General features: G+C 38.2%; 1 protein-coding gene and 2 non-coding genes across 6 annotated transcripts in view; all 3 read right to left on the bottom strand.

Annotated features, from left to right (window-relative positions):
• Window positions 1-43: 43 nt before the first annotated feature.
• E2f1 (E2F transcription factor 1) overlaps window positions 44-20,263 on the bottom strand; it is a 30,216-nt gene continuing 9,996 nt past the window's right edge. For 2 of the 4 annotated variants that reach the window (XM_012697312.4, XM_021353306.3), the window contains exons 3-10: window positions 19,832-19,995; window positions 18,328-18,524; window positions 17,191-17,438; window positions 16,017-16,119; window positions 15,502-15,595; window positions 14,870-15,075; window positions 14,052-14,162; window positions 44-5,869 (exon numbers count right to left, since the gene is read on the bottom strand). In XM_012697312.4, coding sequence (XP_012552766.1) covers window positions 5,754-5,869; window positions 14,052-14,162; window positions 14,870-15,075; window positions 15,502-15,595; window positions 16,017-16,119; window positions 17,191-17,438; window positions 18,328-18,524; window positions 19,832-19,995 — 1,239 coding nt within the window. In that variant the 3' untranslated portion in view covers window positions 44-5,753. Of the gene's footprint in view, window positions 5,870-14,007; window positions 14,163-14,869; window positions 15,076-15,501; window positions 15,596-16,016; window positions 16,120-17,190; window positions 17,439-18,327; window positions 18,525-19,831; window positions 19,996-20,263 lie in introns of those variants that run through there. The other 2 variants (XM_062672258.1, NM_001246285.1) reach the window with 2 other exon arrangements.
• Window positions 8,292-8,364, bottom strand: Mir998 (microRNA mir-998). The gene has a single exon (NR_107310.1). It is a non-coding gene; the product is annotated as a microRNA mir-998 (primary transcript).
• Window positions 9,234-9,309, bottom strand: Mir11 (microRNA mir-11). The gene has a single exon (NR_107309.1). It is a non-coding gene; the product is annotated as a microRNA mir-11 (primary transcript).

The following is a 20,263-nucleotide window of genomic DNA, read 5'->3' as shown; positions in this document are numbered from 1 at the left end:
TGTATTATTATTTTGGACTCTTTAGGAAAATCAAACACAAGAATATATTACATATCTCAATATTATATTTATTAAAAAATATAACCTAACTATATATATTTATGACTTTACATTTAAATTGAATCAACAAATAACTCGTACGTTCGTCGAAACTGGAATAATCAACCTCAGTCTTCCAACACAAATGACAAATCAAAGGGGGGCGTTCACGTCCGCGGGCCCGCACTCATTCACTCATAAATACATTTATAACATTGCACCTTCAATTTTATTATCAGTTAATTATACACACAAAAAAATCGTACATGCCGTCGAAAAGTCTTTTTTTATCATTACAAATACATTACAGCTTACATTATTATAAATCGAACATATTCAGATACAACCCGTTCATTGACCGTGTAATACTAGCGACGATACAACAAATAATAAGTACAATACAATAAAAAATAGACAAAACACGAACGAATCCCGCGTCACAGGTCGGCAGTGTAGTTAATATTATTATAAGCCGCGCCAATAAAGAAACGAATCTAAAATGGCGGCGGCGATCATGCGCTCTCACTCTAAACTATTGCTGTCTTTAGTCGCACACAGCGCGTACTGCATGCAAAAAAAATTATCGGTTCTGACTGGTAAATAATATGGCCTCTCACAAACGAGGAAAATTCTTCACAGTGATGCACCCGAAATCGTGTATAACGTAATTAAATACTTTGAAGAGGAAAAGAATCTCGAGAAATTAAAGAAAAGAAATTCTCATTTGTTTTTTATATTTTTTTACAATAAACAACTTTTTCTTTCTATCTTTCTTTTTATTTGTTGACCCTACCATCTGTCAGTGCAGGTACATAGACGCCATTTTCGATTCGTTTCTATATTGGCGCGGCTTATACAGCATTAATGCGACATCGACAGAACGTCGTTCGATTTAAACTACATTAGAACCCTGTCGACCGTTGCATCGACTTTTAAATGTACGGAATAAAATCGTTGTAACAGTTTGTGCCTCCCTGTACTAATTCACTATATAATGTTTGGTTTAAGCTTCGCTCATACTAAATATTGACACGCGACCAACTCGATTTCTTAGTTTGTAGGCATTTTTTTAAGTATACCTATTGTATGAGCAAAGTACAAAAAAATGCTTACTCTATCACACATACATTCATATGTTTTAGGCGAATGAAACAGTTTTATTTTTATTTCAGAATCAAATGTGGATTTCATAGATAGAGCAGGTTGTAGAAAGATTGTAGAATTGTTCTAGAAACAACAGTGCTTCATACGGCGTAAGTTTCGTTACAATAGCATGTTTAAATAAAAGTAATGGTACCATAAATTATGAACACAATAATTAATATTGTACAGTATTAGTTTAAGTCAGATAACATAAAATTACAATGTTTATTAAAAAAAACCTAATCACGAAGAAATACATACAACTTGCATCCAGAAGTCACATGTCATCTGATGGAAAACGATATTTTTTAGCGTAAAAACGACTTAAAACTACATGATGAGAAAAAAATGTTTGTACTACGCTTCTCAAATGTTTTGGCCCCAAAAAATTTGTTTGTAAAATAATTTCGTTCCTAATGAGTTCAGTCATCAGACCTATGAGAAATTTCACTGGATACAAAATAATGAAGGAAAATAAGAAGGAACATTTCATTCTTATTCAAATATTTACAGTAAAATTTTTGTCAACTTCGATTTTTTTAAAAAGCGCACACTACAAATATTTGACATAACAAAAGCATTATAAATTGTGGTACTTTAGTGTGGTATTAAAACTTTATTCTAGTTGAGAAGCTTGTTTTTGGTAAGAACTACACTTCAATTCGATTTTTAAGTCTCTGGTCGTCTATTTTAACATTTTCAAAAATGCTCACAGATATTTTTCAGCTAATTTTTAAATTAATGAATGCGTACGAACACTGAGAAGTATACAAGATACAAGGTGTATTGGAAACGCTCCCGGAAACGAAGAGAATTGGCAAAAAAAAAACATATCGACAACAATTTGTGAATATAGATTACTATATTCACAAATTGCAGCGCCGCAAGTGCCTATTGTGCGTAAAATTTAATAGTAAATAAATTAATATTTTAATTTACTCATTGCACTTATTGGAACACAATTAAAATTAGCTATTGGTTCAATTGCCTCATACGTGTGTAGGCGCCCAGTCAGCTGGTTTTCAAAGTTTTTTTTTTTTTTTCAATTTATAGATTAGTTGCGAATTACGAATGTTACTGTGACAACAAACACTTTTGATTTGATTAAAAACATTGAAAATGTTTTCTCTTTGTATAAAGACTGGGGCGTTTGATTTACTTCGGCTTCAGCGAGCGAACCTTACACATAATTCGTGAGGAATGAATTACTTTTCAGTGTAAAACATAATAGATCAACTGACACAGCGCGTCAATAAAACAAATAATAAATCCTATCAAAACCAAAAGAAATAAACTTAATCAATATTGAAACCAAAAAATTGTTTAAAAATTCATTCACTTTACACATGTAAATTTTCTAAAACTCCCCCCACTACGACAACTGGAGGACGCTGTTTCATATTGCAATATTAACTAAAAAGTGATAGAAAGTTCGCCTTAGCAATAAAACAAATAATTTACAAACAAAAGTGGTCGATATAATACTTTCAGCGGGACGTATTGCGGGCCAACCAAATTTTATTAACTAAAAATCTAATTTAATTGAAAAGATAACACACACACTTCAAAAACGTTGAGATCGTGAAGTTAAACGAAATGGTATATATATTTTTTTATGTAAAACCCGTGGTCAATTTAGGTTTCGGCCGCACGCTTTACACGCCGCACCCTCAATCAATGCTTTACTAAATTATTTTCTAACATTAAAATTATCTGATATGCGCACTTATCAATAGTTTTTACAATGACGTTTTGTGCTGTACACACTATCGAATGCGGGACGGGTCGACGCGCGGACGCGAATCAATGTTCTTATATTACAATGAATGAATCCTACAGCGCACTTTGTACTTGATCGTGACGTAATTATGGGGATGATCGTTCGCGTCCGCCCTCGTCCGTCACAAGACTATATACAATCACAAATAAACGAATTCCGCGTACGTTAAAATTAAAGTTTTTTTTTCTAAACAAAACGAATTATTTGGCAAACGATATCATCGACAACGGAACAATTTGCAACGCGTCCGGCTCTCCACGAACCCGAACGTATAACGTACGTACTAGAGCTAGCTTTACAAGTAAAATCGAAGGCCGCTAATATATCACCATTCATTAAGTAATAATATGTACAGGATGTCCGCCGAGAACCCGCAGCGTGTCGTCCTATCCAGTTACAGTACAGAGGGTAAAGGGAACTCCGCCCGCGGAACCAACGTATTATTGATCTTACACTTTGAGAAGGCGGCACGACATGAAAACCCTCTTGTGGCCGCCAGTAATTACATAACCGATCCCGTGGACCGAATGGTAAACAGTCGAGGTCGCCCTAAACACGTCATTACGGATCCTCCCGATCCATTAACGGCGCTTTTAGGGACCACAAGCACCGGCCACCGTCCTCGCCGAACCCGTCGCTTGCGACGAAGGGCTCGACGAGTAAGTTGACCCATAGACACAGCCCACAGAGTTTCTCGCCGGATCTTCTCAGTGGGTCGCGTTTCCGATCCGGTAGTAGATTCTGCGAAGCACGGCTCTTGCTAGGGACAGTGTTAGCAACACTCCCGGTTTGAGCCCCGTGAGCTCACCTACTAGTGAATCTAAAATAACCCCTTGAGGTTACTGGAATAGGTAGGAAAAAGAATTGGTCTAACTGAATCTATATCGCCGACGCCCATCTTGAAACTACATACGTAACAAAGTCTTAAGTCAGTAAGAAATGATGGGAGCCAGCAATGTAGGTATTTACAATCTAAAAACGTTTAAATGTTTATCGATTTTGACATAAGTTCAGGTACATTTCGCTTGGATACAAATATAACTTAGCGTTAGCAAATATGTACCGTATTTCAGTTATTTTAGGATTGAAGTCTCAGCTTCGGCGGATTCCCTTACTCCCTGTATGTTATTCAATGCCGGTAGTAAAAAGGGGTATAAGTCAGTTTGTTCCGAATTAGTATACAAAAATGATCAGAGTGCAAGTACAGAATTTCTGTATGTAATTCTTAACACTGGAATCAATAATGTTGTGGTGTTAACCAATATAAGAACATCATAATAACAAATAAATTTATGAATATAAAATTAATTATACATATACTTTACGATGCCAGCAATAATTATTTGATGAGAAAACTACGGTTAAGATCACTGTAAACTTTAAAACTATTTTTTTAATGATCAGTTCCCTTTTTTCTGCAGTTTGGTTAATCTGGGCCAATGTCTACAGGCGACAGTAACCAATGATGATCATTCGGGCCACGAGCTGATCAACGGCAATAACAATTTACATTTCAACCAGCTGTAACTGTAGTTTTCCGTGGCCACGAAAATAGTATACAAATCTTCGAATCTTACGATCATTTTAAAAAAATATTTTTCTCTGGAATTTCCCGAGCTATTATTACTCAAATCGATCATCATTTTGTTACACTCAACGCACACAATCGGACTTTTACCATTTTTCACTAGCAACAGTCTATTATACAGTATATCATTATGTACAAGCAAGGTGCGGGAGAGGCTCGGCCCTCACTCGTCATTATATAAAACACTAGGACCCTCCCACACTCAGGTACACGGGATTTTGCTCCTTCAGATAACACAGTGAACGTCGTATTACTAAAATATATTATTATTCCTTCGCTGGCACGTTGAAACTTCGATTTTCAAAAACTATATACACTGTAGAACATTAAAATAAGACTAAGTATTAACTGTAGAAACAAAAATCCAGAGTGTAAACTTTATCGCGTTCGAACGCTTCAGTGTAATATTTTAGTGGAGGAACATATTTTTTTTCGAGTTTTATTATTACGCTTCCCTAAGGAGTGATGTGTATAGCTGAAATTGATCTGATTAGCACCATTTTACAGTATTTTAGTCGTTAATAGAGTTACGAGAGCGCACAAGAACTAGTTCACCGCGAATATATCAATCAATTTCAGCTTTACAACATTACACTTACGGCTTATGTTAAACACATCATCGACTCGACAATATTTTCAACTAATTATAAACGATGCCGATTTTTCATTGCAATAATAATAATTATAAAATATATATTTTTTTACCAACGGTAAGAACATCTGTATCGTTGATGCATCAACAAAACTAACTTTTCAAACAAATTGCTTTATATAATGAAACTTACAACGATTATTATTACTAAGCAGTTTAGGTACAAAATATATAAATCTGATTTAATGCTTTACGACACGTACAAATTTCATTAATCCGACAAAATCTCCAGTTTTGTGTACGCAATAATGTTGTATTAGCAACTTGAAAATTTCTTACACAGAGTATTTAAACAAGCGAGAAAAGCAGTTCGGTCACAAAAAACGTCTTAACAAACCTTTAGAAATTACAGTCCAGTCTTTTTACAGTAAACACATCAGAGTCCCAGTTTTTACATTCATTTCATCATGTTACATTCACTTGTACCCGAAATCTTCAAGTGAAACCAAACAAACGTGTTCAATTATATCTAGTTAAAACTATCGATATATCCGCATCACTACAATCGACACTTGCGACAACCGACACTGGTCAATGATCGACACTTTACACTAGAACTCGAAGTCGAACAGTTCCGACAGGCCCTCGTCGTGGTCCAGACAGAAGCCGTAGTCGGTGGCGGACATCGGAGGCTCCAGCGCAAGGAACGGCTCCAACTCCAGCGGTTCTGTAACATGGGCCTCGTTTGTATTTATCGATAAATCCAGTGGTGGCACAACTTAAACTAGCTTTATGTGATTGAAAATAAACACAGATGTCGTATAAACGACAGGCTCTCTTCTACACAATACAAAAAATGGAAGATACTTTTGCTGGAAATGGTATTATTATATCAAAACCCTGACACAAATGACACTTTTTTATTGCTTGGTGATGGGAGACATGAAATCGAATTCTCAATTGTATTTATACAGCTCAACTCTCAAACCACAACATATGATTGCTTCGTGGCATAACAAAGTAGGATGGTGGTACCGATAATTTCAGAGCTGGACATCAATGCTTGTAATTTTATATTTAAGTTAAGTCTGTGATGTCTGTGAAGTTTCCTTACGGACTGATTGCGGTGTTATACATTTTGGATCATCAATATTTTCAATCACCACTAAAAATACGAAGACGCGTTTTCGGTAACATCCGTATATACGCGGCAAGCAACACCCGTATTTAATAAGAGCTTTTTGCATTCCTAAACTCTTCAATGACCCTCATCGTGAATATTGATGAAGGTAGTTAAATATAAAACGTAATGATGTATAAGCATAAATAAAGACATTTAAAAACATTTGTAAAATGATTGTTTGAATTATTCACTAGATATATGTACATTTGTATTGGAGGAATTGTTTTATTGAATGATAAAATCATCAAATCGCACGTTTAGAATGGCTATTGGAAGTAGATAAACTAAAAAAATTAAGAAAATGGGTTTTATACTTCAAGTGACTTTTGAACATGTTTTCTGTTGGTTTAATAATTAAAGTCTCTTTTAGTCCAGAAAAGGACAAACATATTATTTCCGACTACTTTAAATCAAGCACATACATTTCTTAAAGTATTAAAATCTAAAAAATTAAAAAATTACAATTCTTCAATTACATTTTTGGAGTTTATTAAAAAACAGTAATTTTGTATTAAGCCCCTTCAATTCTAAAAGTGTGAAATATTACAATTTGTAGAAAAAACGAGAACTTAGCTCTTTAAATAGTTTTTTGGTTCCTTAAAATATATAAAACTCAATAAATTTCAATAAAATATTATTTACATTTCCCACCTTATATACAAAAATCATACAAGCACTCACATCATTACCTAAGCCATTAAGCATAAGAAGATTTTGTTATCCCATATTATAATAGAACTACGATTCCTAAACGTAAAACTAAATAGTTCAATGCTATTGCTAGAACATTGTCAATATTGAAATATATTAAAAGTTTACTTCTGTTGGCTTTTATTGTTTTATCCCAATTTTTCACTTAATAATTTGCACACAATAGAAGCGACACAAAAATCATAAGCAACCACAGAACAAATACTTCGTTACAAATACCTTTGGGAAATCTATATTTTAACAGTATTAAATCAACTCTTTATATAGATTATTAGTTGTAACATTTAAAAAATTAAATGAACAGTTATTGAACATACTACACTTAGTGGTAACTAATAACAACTCTCCCTAGGGCTGTGGACTAATTTAAATTATTAACGTCATCATTGTCTGTGTGCTTAGTGCAAGTTTTTTACCGTTCTCGATAGCGTAAAAGTTAACCCAATTTTGTATGCAGTTGGAACAGCGCCCCTAGCGGAAAACGAAGGCAAACGATTCGATTCCATACAAATATGAGCTAACTTTTACGCTATCGAGAACGTTAAAAAACTCGCACTAAGCACACTGAACTTAAAAACACCAGTATTTGTTCTGCTGAGGCATTGCACTCACATCCACTCTGTTTAGATGCAATTTGTACATTTTCGACCCATGTCAGAGCACATTACATTACAAGGAAAACACAACATTTAGTCTTACAGTGTGATGTGATGACACAGAACGAGCACATTTATAACATATATAGCAACATTTTATTGAACCAACACCAAACCCGAAAGTGTTTTTACAAGAGAATCAGAGTGATCATGAAGTGTCGGGATCGAAAGTTTGTTAAGCACAAGAAAATGATTTCAAGAAGTTCTTGTTCACATTGGATTAATTCTTAATAATCAAACCCTGAACCCAAATTGTTTGGCCTGGATAAATTCGTCAGGTTAACCCGTTTTAAAAATGCCTTTAGCAACTCTATTATTGTGTATCGCAAGCAAAAGCAACATTTATGTATTTATTCACTATACATCGTCGCTACTAAACATCTACATCATGCCAAACAATTTTATAGGACAGGCACGTTAGATAAACACAGTGCAATATACCACAGTCAAAGGAGACGGGCACAAGGTACAAGTTTGCCGGACGTGCATACACAAAGCCTTTGACTGGGGCGGAACAGCGATAATTAGATATGACAGCGGTTGTTACGTTTGAGATGGGTGGCGTTACGTATTAGTAGATGAGTTTGCTGTTAGTGGGGAGCGGCCGTGAGCTGAATCCCATGGTGCTACACGCGAGCACTGCAGCCGCACGGGAGGCAGCTCGCGACCGAGCCCACGCACCGCTCTCCCCGACCCGCTATGTACAGCGCGACCCGCGCACACTACACACAATCTAGACATCGACTCGACGATCGAATGCAATATTCATTGTTCACGTACACTGATATTAAATTTCAACTGAAAAGCCAATTGCGCTCGCGCGCTTTAATTTTGATCAGTATATGTATTTTGACAACTTTGACAAATAAAAATTAAGAATCAATCTTTCAATCTAAACGCGTTTGCTTTGCGTTCATCATGCACAAAACATACTACATGTTTAATTGATATTTACATTATTATTAATTTAAAAAATATTAAACGTTTTAAAAATATTAAGAAGTAAAAACATGATAAGAAAGAAAGAATTCAATGTAATGAAATTCTTAGCGTGCACATCAAATAGAAAATTTATATGATCTCCATGCATCCATATTTTATTTTTTATTTTTTTATGTTTAAAGATCTAATAAATAGATTGGAATTGTAAGGTTTTTTTTTTTTAGAACTAATTCAAATTTTTGTTTCAAAGAGGTTAGGATGGGAAGTATTTATTCACATTATACTACATAGTACAGATGAGTACAGACGGACTGCGGACACAGATATGTTGACGAAAGCACACTTAGTTTCCAACTGTAGTTAGTAAAGCAAAATGATAAATATGAAAAGTATTTTGTGAAAACGTGAAAACAGGGGCATGCACGTGAAACAACGGTGTGAATGAACACGGAAGCTCTTAAATACATAAATTGACTAGTAACAACAAGTAAAGAGATTAAATAGTGATTACATTTCCTGGCTTTTATCCGTGACAATGTCAGTTATTGTTGAGAGTGTGTAGGAGCATATTTACCCGCAGTCCCGGTGGGTCGGTGCGCCGCGCCGTGTAGCTAGAACTCTGACTGTGATGTGATTACCGAACACAGGTCACATGTCGAGTGCTAGCCACAAAACGCGATCTTGTTCTTGGTTCTCAATCATTGGTGCTTTCAATATTTTCGTTATTACATTATATATATTCTATAATATTGTAAATGTGTAATTTCGTATATGGACATAGGTTTTAACGACTCATACACATAATTAAAACTAATTTTACGGTTCGCATATATACGAAAATTGTAAAATACTCGAAACGTCTGAAATATGTATAATAAGCGCGATATGATACCGTAAAAGTAGTTTTAATTATTTAACTCATGATTTTCCATTAATTACCCAAAACAATTTTCTTAAGTAACTCCACATTGGCGATATTCTATTAGTAAAATAATTTAAGTGACTTTTTTTATAATGAACAGATAACTTTGCTTTGTTTTATCAAATACTAGCGGAACCGAAAGACGTCCTGCATACACAAAATGAATGAATTAATGCATACACAAAAATGTATTCAAATCGGTCCAGCCGTTTTGTTTCAGTATAAATCAGTGATTATCAAACTTATTTCTTTTACCGCCCCCTTTGAAAATCAATTATTTTTCAGCGCCCCCCATTTTTTATACACCCCTAAAACTTTAAAACCACAATTTCATTAATTTAATTAATAAATGTTGTATTAATTTTAGTAAATGTAGTACAACGTAGTACATATGTATTTGTAGATGCTAATATTGTTTCTTCATATTATTATATGTCCGTACATTGTTACAGAGCGTGTATTTGCAAATTTGCACAGTAAAAATGAATTCTTCTCATCAATATGTTTGTTTAAATTCAGAATTACCAAAATAAATTGCTAGTTCACTATACTATTACTATGCTAATTTATTAGAACGAAACTATTTTTGTTGAGTATCTTTCTCATTAATATAAGATTCTCATCATAAGATAATTAAAAATTTCGACTAGTTAATAATACTACTAACAATAATAACTTATTAAACTACGAATAAGCTAAACCTGGAAGTCGTAGAGGATTTCATTTATCTGGGCTCCGTCATACCTAGTAATGGATCCTCCGAAAAAGACCTCAGAAGGCGAATCAGTATGGCAAAGAGAGCTATGTCCCAAATGGACCGTGTTTGGGTGGACAGAAACATCTCGAGGAATACCAAAAAGCAGCTCGTCACCTCCCTCGTCTTTTCCATTTTTCTCTACGGCGCAGAGACTTGGACCCTCAAGAAAGCCGACCGCCAACGCATCGACGCGTTTGAGATGTGGTGCTGGAGGAAAATGCTCGGGATTCGTTGGATAGAACACAGAACCAACGAATCCATTCTTACCGAGCTCAAGATTCCTATGCGCCTCAGCACTACTTACATGCGCGCGGGGGAGTTTCGAGATCTTTGGACATATCGCCAAAAAGAGAGGTGACAATCTGGAAAAGCTGCTGGTAACAAGCAAAGTATGCGGGAGAAGGCACAGAGGCAGAAATCCAATGCGCTGGTCGGACCAAATACGCTCCACTCTCAATACCTCAGTCCACGTTGCTATCCACACAGCCGAGGACAGACAGGAATGGCGCAAGATCCTTACTAAAACTCCAATAATTTAACCCAAGGCGTAAAAAAAATTACCTAAAATATTCTTTACGTCGCGTGCCCTACGAAAACTATTGATGATAGAATAAAATAATGTACTACGACTTTGTAAAAAACATTATTATTTACAAAAAGCGTCCCGACAGTATATGTCTAACTATTATAGTTATGCCGCAATAAGTGTTCTTTTATTTTAAAAAATGCCCCTGGTAAGACACGGAGTGCCCCCCCTACCTTCGCCGACTGGTGGCTTCCTACTTGGAGAACAGATCGGTCACATGTACTGGATACGGTGAGATCGTGCGCAGGTTCCCAGTCGTGCGCGGTGTTCCACAGGGGTCGGTGCTCGGCCCCCTTTTGTGGAATATCGGGTATGACTGTCTCGGGTATGACTGACTCGGCGGTCCGTGCTGGAGTCATGGTCCAGGCGGCTGGCCGATCCTTCGGCTGGTCGTAGGACCGTCGAGGCGATTCGCCAGGTTCTTGTGATTTGGGTGAATCGTGACAGAGGACGCCTCACTTTCCGGCTCACGCAGGTACTCACTGGGCATGGTTGCTTCGGTGAGTTCCTGCACCGGATTGGAGCTGAGCCGACGGCAGAGTGCCACCATTGTGGTTGTGACTTGGACACGGCAGAGCATACGCTCGTCGCCTGCCCCGCATGGGAGGGGTGGCGGCGTGTCCTCATCGTAAAAATAGGAAACGACTTGTCGTTGCCGAGTGTTCTGGCATCGATGCTCGGTGACAACGAGGCGTGGAAGGCGATGCTCGACTTTTGCGAGTGCACCATCTCGCAAAAGGAGGCGGCGGGGCGCGTGAAATATGCACAGGCTCGCCGCCGTCGAGCGGGGTCCAGGGAGGCGGTTCTCGCCCAAGCCCTGGTCCTCTAAGTGTTTCGGGTCTCCCTTACATGTCGGCCTGGGGACCGGCGAAGGGGGCCTAAGAAGACGACGTGCAAGCTGCTCTGCACACGTTTTACGCATGAGCATCCGGGTGATGGAAGGCCGGCTATCATCAACCCACGCTGGTTCTGACCTAGTGGGGTATTCCGTAGGATAGACCATTCTAACCGGCGCCATCTAGGCGGGCTTCGGAGAGCCTGCCGACCGAGAGGGCACCAGCCCTCTCGGTCGGTGGTGCCGACGACCGCCAGTCCAGCGTCCCGAGGGGGAGGGTGATGGGAGAGATGTGCTCCGCACGCTTCACTTTCCCCCCTTTGCCTTTTAGCTATGCGAAGTTTGGATGCTGGTTGTTGAGCGACAGGAGGTTTTAGTCGGTTCGACTCCGACATGCCCCGCCCTCCATCTCCAGTGAAGGGCGGAAGTCCGGCGATTTCCTCCTGACAAAAAAAAAACGTGTGGCACTCGGGAACTGCGGCGGTAAAGCTATTGCATAGCATTTTTTATCAACTTATGACATTATAATTAGACAATGATAATTTAATATTAAAACAATATTAAAACAAGACCACGCTAGATTAAACCTTAATAAAGGCAAAATCTTAACTGTCCCCTTCACACTCATAGCTAAACCGCGCGAGAGAGAGATGGGCAGACTTTTCATGATGCGCATGCAGTGTGACGTCACGCCACGCGCTTATTCACAAACACTACACAAGCGCAACGTGTGAATGTGTTGAACGCGAGCTACATGGTAGGCGAAGTGAGGGATGTTAGGTTTTTTCGTTACGGAATTTCATGATTCGGTCATCGCGCTCAAGGCCCGCGATAAAAGCTATGCAATAGCTTAAAAATTTATGAACTTGTAATAAAATTTCTTTGGCTATACTATTTGTATCTGGCTGGTTTTGGTATCATTAAAAGTTTAAATTCGAAGAAGATAGTTCCAAATTAAAATTAGGAAGATGTGTCAGTTTTATTTATTTTTCGTACTGTCAAGATGAGTGAATCTAATGAAGATATTCGATACATTTTAAAATTTTACTACAAAAAAGGTAAAAAAGCAACGCAAGCCGTGAAAAAAAATTGCGATGTTTATGGATCTAGTGCAGTGTCTGTGAAAGTAGCACAAATTTGGTTTAAGCGTTTTCAATCCGGAAATTTTGATGTCAAAAATGCACGTCGCCCTGGTCGCCCTATTACGGATAAAATCGATGCCATTTTTGAAAAAAGTGGGGCAAGATCGGCATATCAGTAGTTACGACGTAACTGAAGAACTGGGAATTGACCACAAAATAGTTATGGCGCATTTGAAAAAAACTGGGTACACAAAAAAGCTCACTGAAAAAAACCTAATGAACCGTGTACTCATTTGTGATTCTTTATTACGACGTAATGAAACCGAACCATTTTTGAAGAAGCTGATAACTGGTGATGAAAAATGGATCAAGTACGTCTCGTACGACAAGAACGTACGAGAAAGGTTGTGGTCAAAGGCCGGTCAGGCTTCACAGACTCTGGCGAAACCCGGGTTAGCTCGCAACAAGGTGATGCTGTGTGTGTGGTGGGATTGGAAGGGCATTATACATTATGAGCTGTTACCACCAGGCAGGACCATCGATTCTGAACTCTACATCAGTAATTTCTTATAAAATGCTAGGAAAATGCTGTAAAATGCCCTTAGGTTAAAAACAAGAAAGAAAGTAAAGAAAACCTCAATTTGTGTTAGTGTAATATTTTAAAACTCTGCATGGTAGTTTTTTTTCTAATGTTTAAAATAATTTCAGGTGCAATGTAATTAAGGTAAAATTGCTCTAATTTTTTAACTATCATCGATCATGTTCCGCAGAAACTTGTTACAACTTGATTGCGTACGGTGTCTACGAACGAACGTCTGTCCCACGAAATCTATGGTAATTATTTTAAGTTTTTATAACATCATACAGGGTAAAAATATAAACTAATTATTCGTTATTGTGTAGTAGGTGAGTTTTAATTTTAGTGAAATTTAAAATACTATAAAGTAAATGAAATTAAAAATTTTACAGCGCCCCCCTAACCCACATCAACGCCCCCCATTTTTTCCAGGGCCCCTTAACGCCCCCCTCTAGGTTTCAAACGCCCCCAAGGGGGCGTTATCGCCCACTTTGAGAAAGACTGGTATAAATAAATAACCTGGATATCGACTGCAGCATGATGCCGGACTGATTTGTGAAACGTAAACCATCCAGGGCATCCATTACTACTACAGTTCGTTTGTGGTATGTGAGCTACGACCGGGCCCGTAGGTTGAGTTTGTGACATTGACGGATACCTGACTCCTGGTCCTCCGTCTGCAGCTGGAAGCGTCCGCCGCCCATGATGGGCGCGAAGTCGTCGCTGTCCGCGATGAGAGCGTTGCGCAGCCGACCGCGGGCGCGACCACCTGCACCGAAAAAGTACATATTACATTTAATTCATACATAATTTCAAGCGCGGTAAAACATTTGCTGCTATTTTTTTCTTAGCTAAGCTGAAAGTCTTGAGAGACCATATCAGGGTCACCGGGTGAGTAGGTGAGCTCACAGGGCTCAAACCAGAGCAGTGCTTCGCAGAATCTACCACCGGATCGGAAACGCGACCCACTGAGAAGATCTGGCGGGAAACTCAGTGGGCTGTGTCTATAGGTTAATTCGCTCGGTGGAGGACGGTGGCCGGTGTTTGTGGTGCCTAAAAGCACCGTTAATGGATCGGGAGGATCGCCCAAAGGCATCATTACGGACACCTTTGGGCGACGTCGAGCGTTGGCTGCAGTAATCTCTTAACAACACCAGACCTTCGATGTGACCCACGTTGGGTGAACGTGGTTGGGTGAACTGCAACACGTCATTGCCTATAGGGCACTGACTGGTTTCCTTAGCCCACTGAGTGTCTCGCCGTGTCTTGCTCTTGCTAGGGTCAGTGTTAGCAACACTCCGGTTTGAGCCCCGTAAGCTCACCTACACACGTTAGGGTGAAGCTGAAATAGCCTCTCAAGGTTATCAGCATAGGTAGGAAAAAAATTATAAATATTTCAGCCAACACAACGTGAATACCGCTCTACATCTTAAGATAGACATTAATATTTATAGATAAATATTTAAAGGTACTGACTGTCTGGCGTGGAGAGGTCGGCTGCTCGGGTGTGCCGCGGGGGCGTGCGGTGCGGCGAGGGCGGGGAGGGGGTGGCGTGCGGTGCGGCGTGGGGCGCGAGGGGCGCGGCGGGGAGCGGCAGCGTGGGGTCGGTGACGCAAGGCGTGCACACCACCAGCGCACGAGCTCCCGACTCGCCGTCCTCCATCTCCCGCTTCACAGGTCGCCTGACACAACAATACATTAAAGTCGGGAATACTTGCGGCATAAGGGACCAATCTTACTATTCGACTAAATATTATTAAAGTACGGACGTATTGAAAATATCCTAAACCATAATTCTGTTCTATTTTTTCTTGCAGTTTCATCATTTGACGCAAATCAAGGAACTATCAGCAGAGACATTCGATGAAGATCTGCACCACACAGCGACGTGTTTTTGGTTGAATTTAATCAATTTTAGAACTCACCTCATCGTCGTGAGCTGCCGACTATAATTGAGAAGCTCGTCAACCGAAGAAGTAAAAGTATTTTTGACAACTACATCAACTCAAGACTGATATTCATTCTTCCGACTGTCAAACTCCCTTCCGACACTCAGACTTCTGTCTCGGATAAGCATTCATAGCAAAATTATTGCTTTTTTTTCTTACATGAACTGTTCGGAGGCTGATTGCATTTGCGCGATGAGAGGTGCGAGTAACGCTTTGTTGTCTTCTAGAAGAGGATCCGAAGACATCCCTGACACTATAATAAAAAAAATCAGGATATTCTTTAAGTACATACAGTACAGTTACTTGTCTTTTAAAAGTACAATATACTATTTCTCGGCAGACCGAATTTTGTTGTTCAGAACTTGTACATAAGTAAGCTTATCTTGAAAATGTCGTTTTCATCTTGTCACACATCCTGTGTTCGATGATGTTACCCCCACCAATGTAAAGGCATATAAATGCACTGCACTACTCCCGAAACACACAAGAACAATCATATGACTTGTATAGTGTAATATTTAATCTTAAAATAGACTTCATCATATGAGTAAACAGGAATTATGCATATTTAACTTTGCTATTTTAGTTACATTGTGATTAAGCATTGTTTCAATTTATATTACTTTAGATAAACAATTTTCTATATTTCAACCTAGCTTGGGGCAATTAATTACCTGTTGGTGAAGCAGGCCTTTCCTTTGGACAAAGATAAACTTCTATTTCTCCAGACAAAGACTTCAAATGGATCATATATCCTTTTTCGTCAGGATGAGGTACCTGTAATTAGGTAAATTTTATATTAAATAAAGATACATCCAATTGTCATGAGATGGATTTGCCAGACCAATCTTGCTCATTATCAATGTGCTTAGTTAATAACTTCATGTAATCCTGTTTTTACAGGATTTCATTGCATTTTCATTATACATTGTAGTGTTGTAGTATTGTGCTGAGACTCAAAAGAACATTTTTGAACGAGCTTAGCATAACACTGTTAACAATTAAATTGAGTTATTTTATAGAACACATACACATACAAACTTTCCACTCATTAGGTTATTAAAGACAATAACACTAGTGTTAATGAATGACTTGCAAAAACAACATAGCAGGTTAAGTCTCGAAAAAGTTACTTAGTCATTCAAGGCAGGTTAGACTAGAATAATAAAATAGGAAAAAATATTAAAATATGCTAGCAAATGGAGAATAGGCGATTTCATCACAACCAATACCCTAGATATTGAGTCATTCATTGCAAGCTCCTAAAACTAAAAACTAAAATAAGCAATAGGCGTTCAATGCTGTACCGACAACCGCTTACCAGCGCTATTTAAGTTTTTTTTATTGCTATAAATGTATAGACAAGCTCAAATCCTTCGTAGTATTGTGGTTACCAGGATTGAACATTACAAGACTAACAAGGTGAATATCGGCACCCAGTCTGAGAAACAAGGTGAAAGTCTTAATATCATTGTGTAACGGCCGTCCAGCCCTTCAAACCAGTACTGATGATTGCTCTGCGGCAGAAATACGCAGGATGGCGGCACCTAAAGACGTGGCACCTAAAGAAACTAGCTTGGCGACCGTTGCGTATCGGTAAATTTTTTTTTTTATTGCTTGGATGAGTGGACAAGCTTACAAACCACCTGATGTTAAGTGGTTACTGAGGCCCATAGACACCCACAACGTAAATGCGCCACCCACCTTGAGATATAAGTTCTAAGGTCTCATGTATAGTTACAATGGTAATAATGGTAGTAATGGTTTCATATTCAGAAAATGTTGCTCATTCTCTGGCGAATCCCTTAATCGCCTTTTAATTTAAAATATCGTCTCAGATGTACTGACACTGAGCCTGGTGTCGGGCGGCGCCTTGATGGGGATGACGGTCTGGTTGCGGAAGTCCGCGATGGAGCGCAGGTCTGCGTAGGTGATGTAGGCCTTGGCGCCGTGGTCGGCCGACAGCCGCGACAGGGCGAGCTCGGCGGCGGCCACGGCGCGCGACACGCGGGCCTCCCGCGCCGACAGCGCGCGCACCTCGCCGCGCAGCCGCCGCGCCGTCGACCCGTCCGCGCCGCACGACCCGCCGCTCATACCTGCGCGATCCGCACTCTCACTACACACAACTCGACCACGTTTCGTCTTCGCGCATTCAAACTGTATAATCTCAAAACTTACTAAATTTACAGGAGTATTTTAAAGGTTTAAAATGTGATATTTTTAACACTAATCGTACCAACACTTACTGGTTCCCTTTTTCTACCATAGCGGGTAGATAACGGTATATGACAAGTGATACCCAAAACAAACAAAACAAAACAAAAAGAAATAATATAATACCAGTAGATTAATTGGTAAGAAAAAGTCATTAAGTCAAATGCGCAAAAGCAACAAGATGATACATGCATTTTCAATACAAAAGTTCAAAATGGATCATTTGACCCGTTATGGTATGTTTAGTGTTAATATTAATCATCTTTGCAACATTTATTTTTTATGTTTTACCAGATACATTATCTTTTTTTTAAAGTAAGATAAATTTATGTATTAATTTTGTTAATAGTCAAACTATGGTTAAACTAAAAGAAAAAAAAAATAGAACTAATCTACGCTATTTTAACAGTATTTATGAGAAAAATACTGGTGATACCAAATGATTCCGCATATTAACTCAATTTCGAATATTTTTGGATATTGTACACTTTTAATGCGAAAAGACGATTTGTGCTATTTCATTATTTTACTAGCTAGTTCATTACGGGCGAATTTAAAGTAGATTAAATAGAAAATCTAATGCTAAGCTATCAAACATCCGGAGTTTTTTAGAAACTAAGCTATTTTAATCCCACAGAACGGAGCGCCAGTTTCCCCTGACGAAACTAGAGACGTGGATTTATTTATTTGGAAATCACACCAATGGAACGAGGTCTTTCGACAATTATCAAAATCCTAATCGCGCTATAAACAACACAAACTGTAGCTCACCATACTTCCATTGTATGTTGTTTTTGGACCTCTTCTCTAATATTCCTATACCTTCTAGAACGTTCGTGATGTCGTATATGCGACGTTTCTGAACGGACAGATGTTCCGCCGCTATGTTCAAATCGAGCACTCCGTTCTGTGAAGATTTCAACAAAGCGACGAATTTCTTCGTTAGTAAACCTAGGGATGTATCAAACCTGAAACAACACATTAATTGCAATCATGAATTGTCGTGTACCAAGAAGCCAATTAGAGCCTTTGTAAAATTTGTAAAATTTATTACAGAGTCGAATCATAATTCCTGCTACTTTCATATGGAACATATACCTAGTTTGATAGGGCATATCAGGTTGAAATATTATAAAATAAATAATAGTTCTAAAATCTAAAGCACCAACAATATGGAATCCATGTATTTTTTTTTTATGATGGTCAAACAAACAACTTTTTCGAGATAATAACAAATATACCTTCTAGTATTGTCATGAGCTTTTCATCTCGAAACATGAAATTGAAGCCCTCTTAGTGCTGGAATTTGTCCTTCAAATTATGACTATGATAACTTCGTTGACAGAAATTAAAAAATCAGTATCAATCAACACAGACTTTTTTTCCCTACCTATTCACTGGTAGCCTAAGGGGCTATTCAAGCTCTAGCTACGCCCGGAGGGGTAGATGAGCTCACGCACTCAATCTGAGAGAATTGGCTAATACCAGCCTTAACAAGAGCAATGTTTCGCAGAATCACCCACCGGGAACACAGGATTTAATTTTACATGATTGATTCAATTTTGATGGGAGCTCACTTGGTGTTGAGTATTTGCCCATGGAAACTACCCAAATTACAATTTTTGCGAGTATAATTTTTTATTCCTTCATTGAGGAAGATATGTGTCAAGTACGTATTTGATTAGAAAAAAATGTATCTGTATGATGATGATGATATGATCTGCGGGATTTGAAGAAACGCACTTTCGCGTTTATAGTTTTAATATGAATTATATTATAGTAAATTATTGTTCATGCACTAAAATTGCTTAAAAAAGGTGCAAAGAATAACAGATCATTTTATACCAAATTATATCGTCACACTTTAATATTAGCAAATTGGAACTACCTTGTAAGTCATAGTAAAAACCTTAGAAACCGTATAATGTATGGTTCACCATTTTTGGTTTACTACTAAATACTATTTAAATGTGGAACTCAAACTGATGGAATAATAAAGAGTATTCCAATTGCATATATTTTTCGGTGCATAGAGAATAGAGAGCATAAAGCATAGAGACGCCGCTTCGAATTATTTTAAACAGATCAATACTCGTAAAAGACGTAACGTATATTTCATATATGAAAGAAAAAAAAAACGGTTTTGCCAGAGCTATCCAAGTTGGATGTTTGCCATTGAAAAAAAGGAAGCCCTCGAAACTATCAATAGTCTAACGTTTTTTTAATGTCGGAATTATATTTCGGAAAGCGCAAAAAACGTATATAGAGATGATACCTGGAACGTTCTGTGTACTTTTTCATAGAACTGGACGGTCTGCTGTACGGCGTGAGAACTTTGACGCGTTTCTGCTTCGGAGTTTTGAAGTCAGCTTTCATGGGCACCACGTGTCCTTGACTCCCGGAACTGCTCTCGCTAAGGTTCAGTCTTCTTTTAACCGCCTGCGGACAACATTGCCGTCCTAGTTAACTTATGATTCATTATAAAAATAATTAAAGTTTATTGGATTCGATTCAAAAACGAAAAGAACTTCAATAAGACAATTTTTTTTTTTTTTTTAATAAAATTATTGCTCTTCAAGTATCATTCGAAAGTTTTCATTATTCTATGCCCTAAAAGTTAACCCACTGAATTTCTCGCCGAGTCTTCGCAGTGGGTCGTGTTTCCGATCCGGTAGTAGATTCTGCAAAGCACTGCTCTTGCTAGAGT

Source organism: Bombyx mori, chromosome 15 (genome assembly GCF_030269925.1).
Source record: "Bombyx mori chromosome 15, ASM3026992v2".
NCBI lineage: Eukaryota > Metazoa > Arthropoda > Insecta > Lepidoptera > Bombycidae > Bombyx > Bombyx mori.
This window is presented reverse-complemented; position numbering and strand designations above follow the sequence as displayed.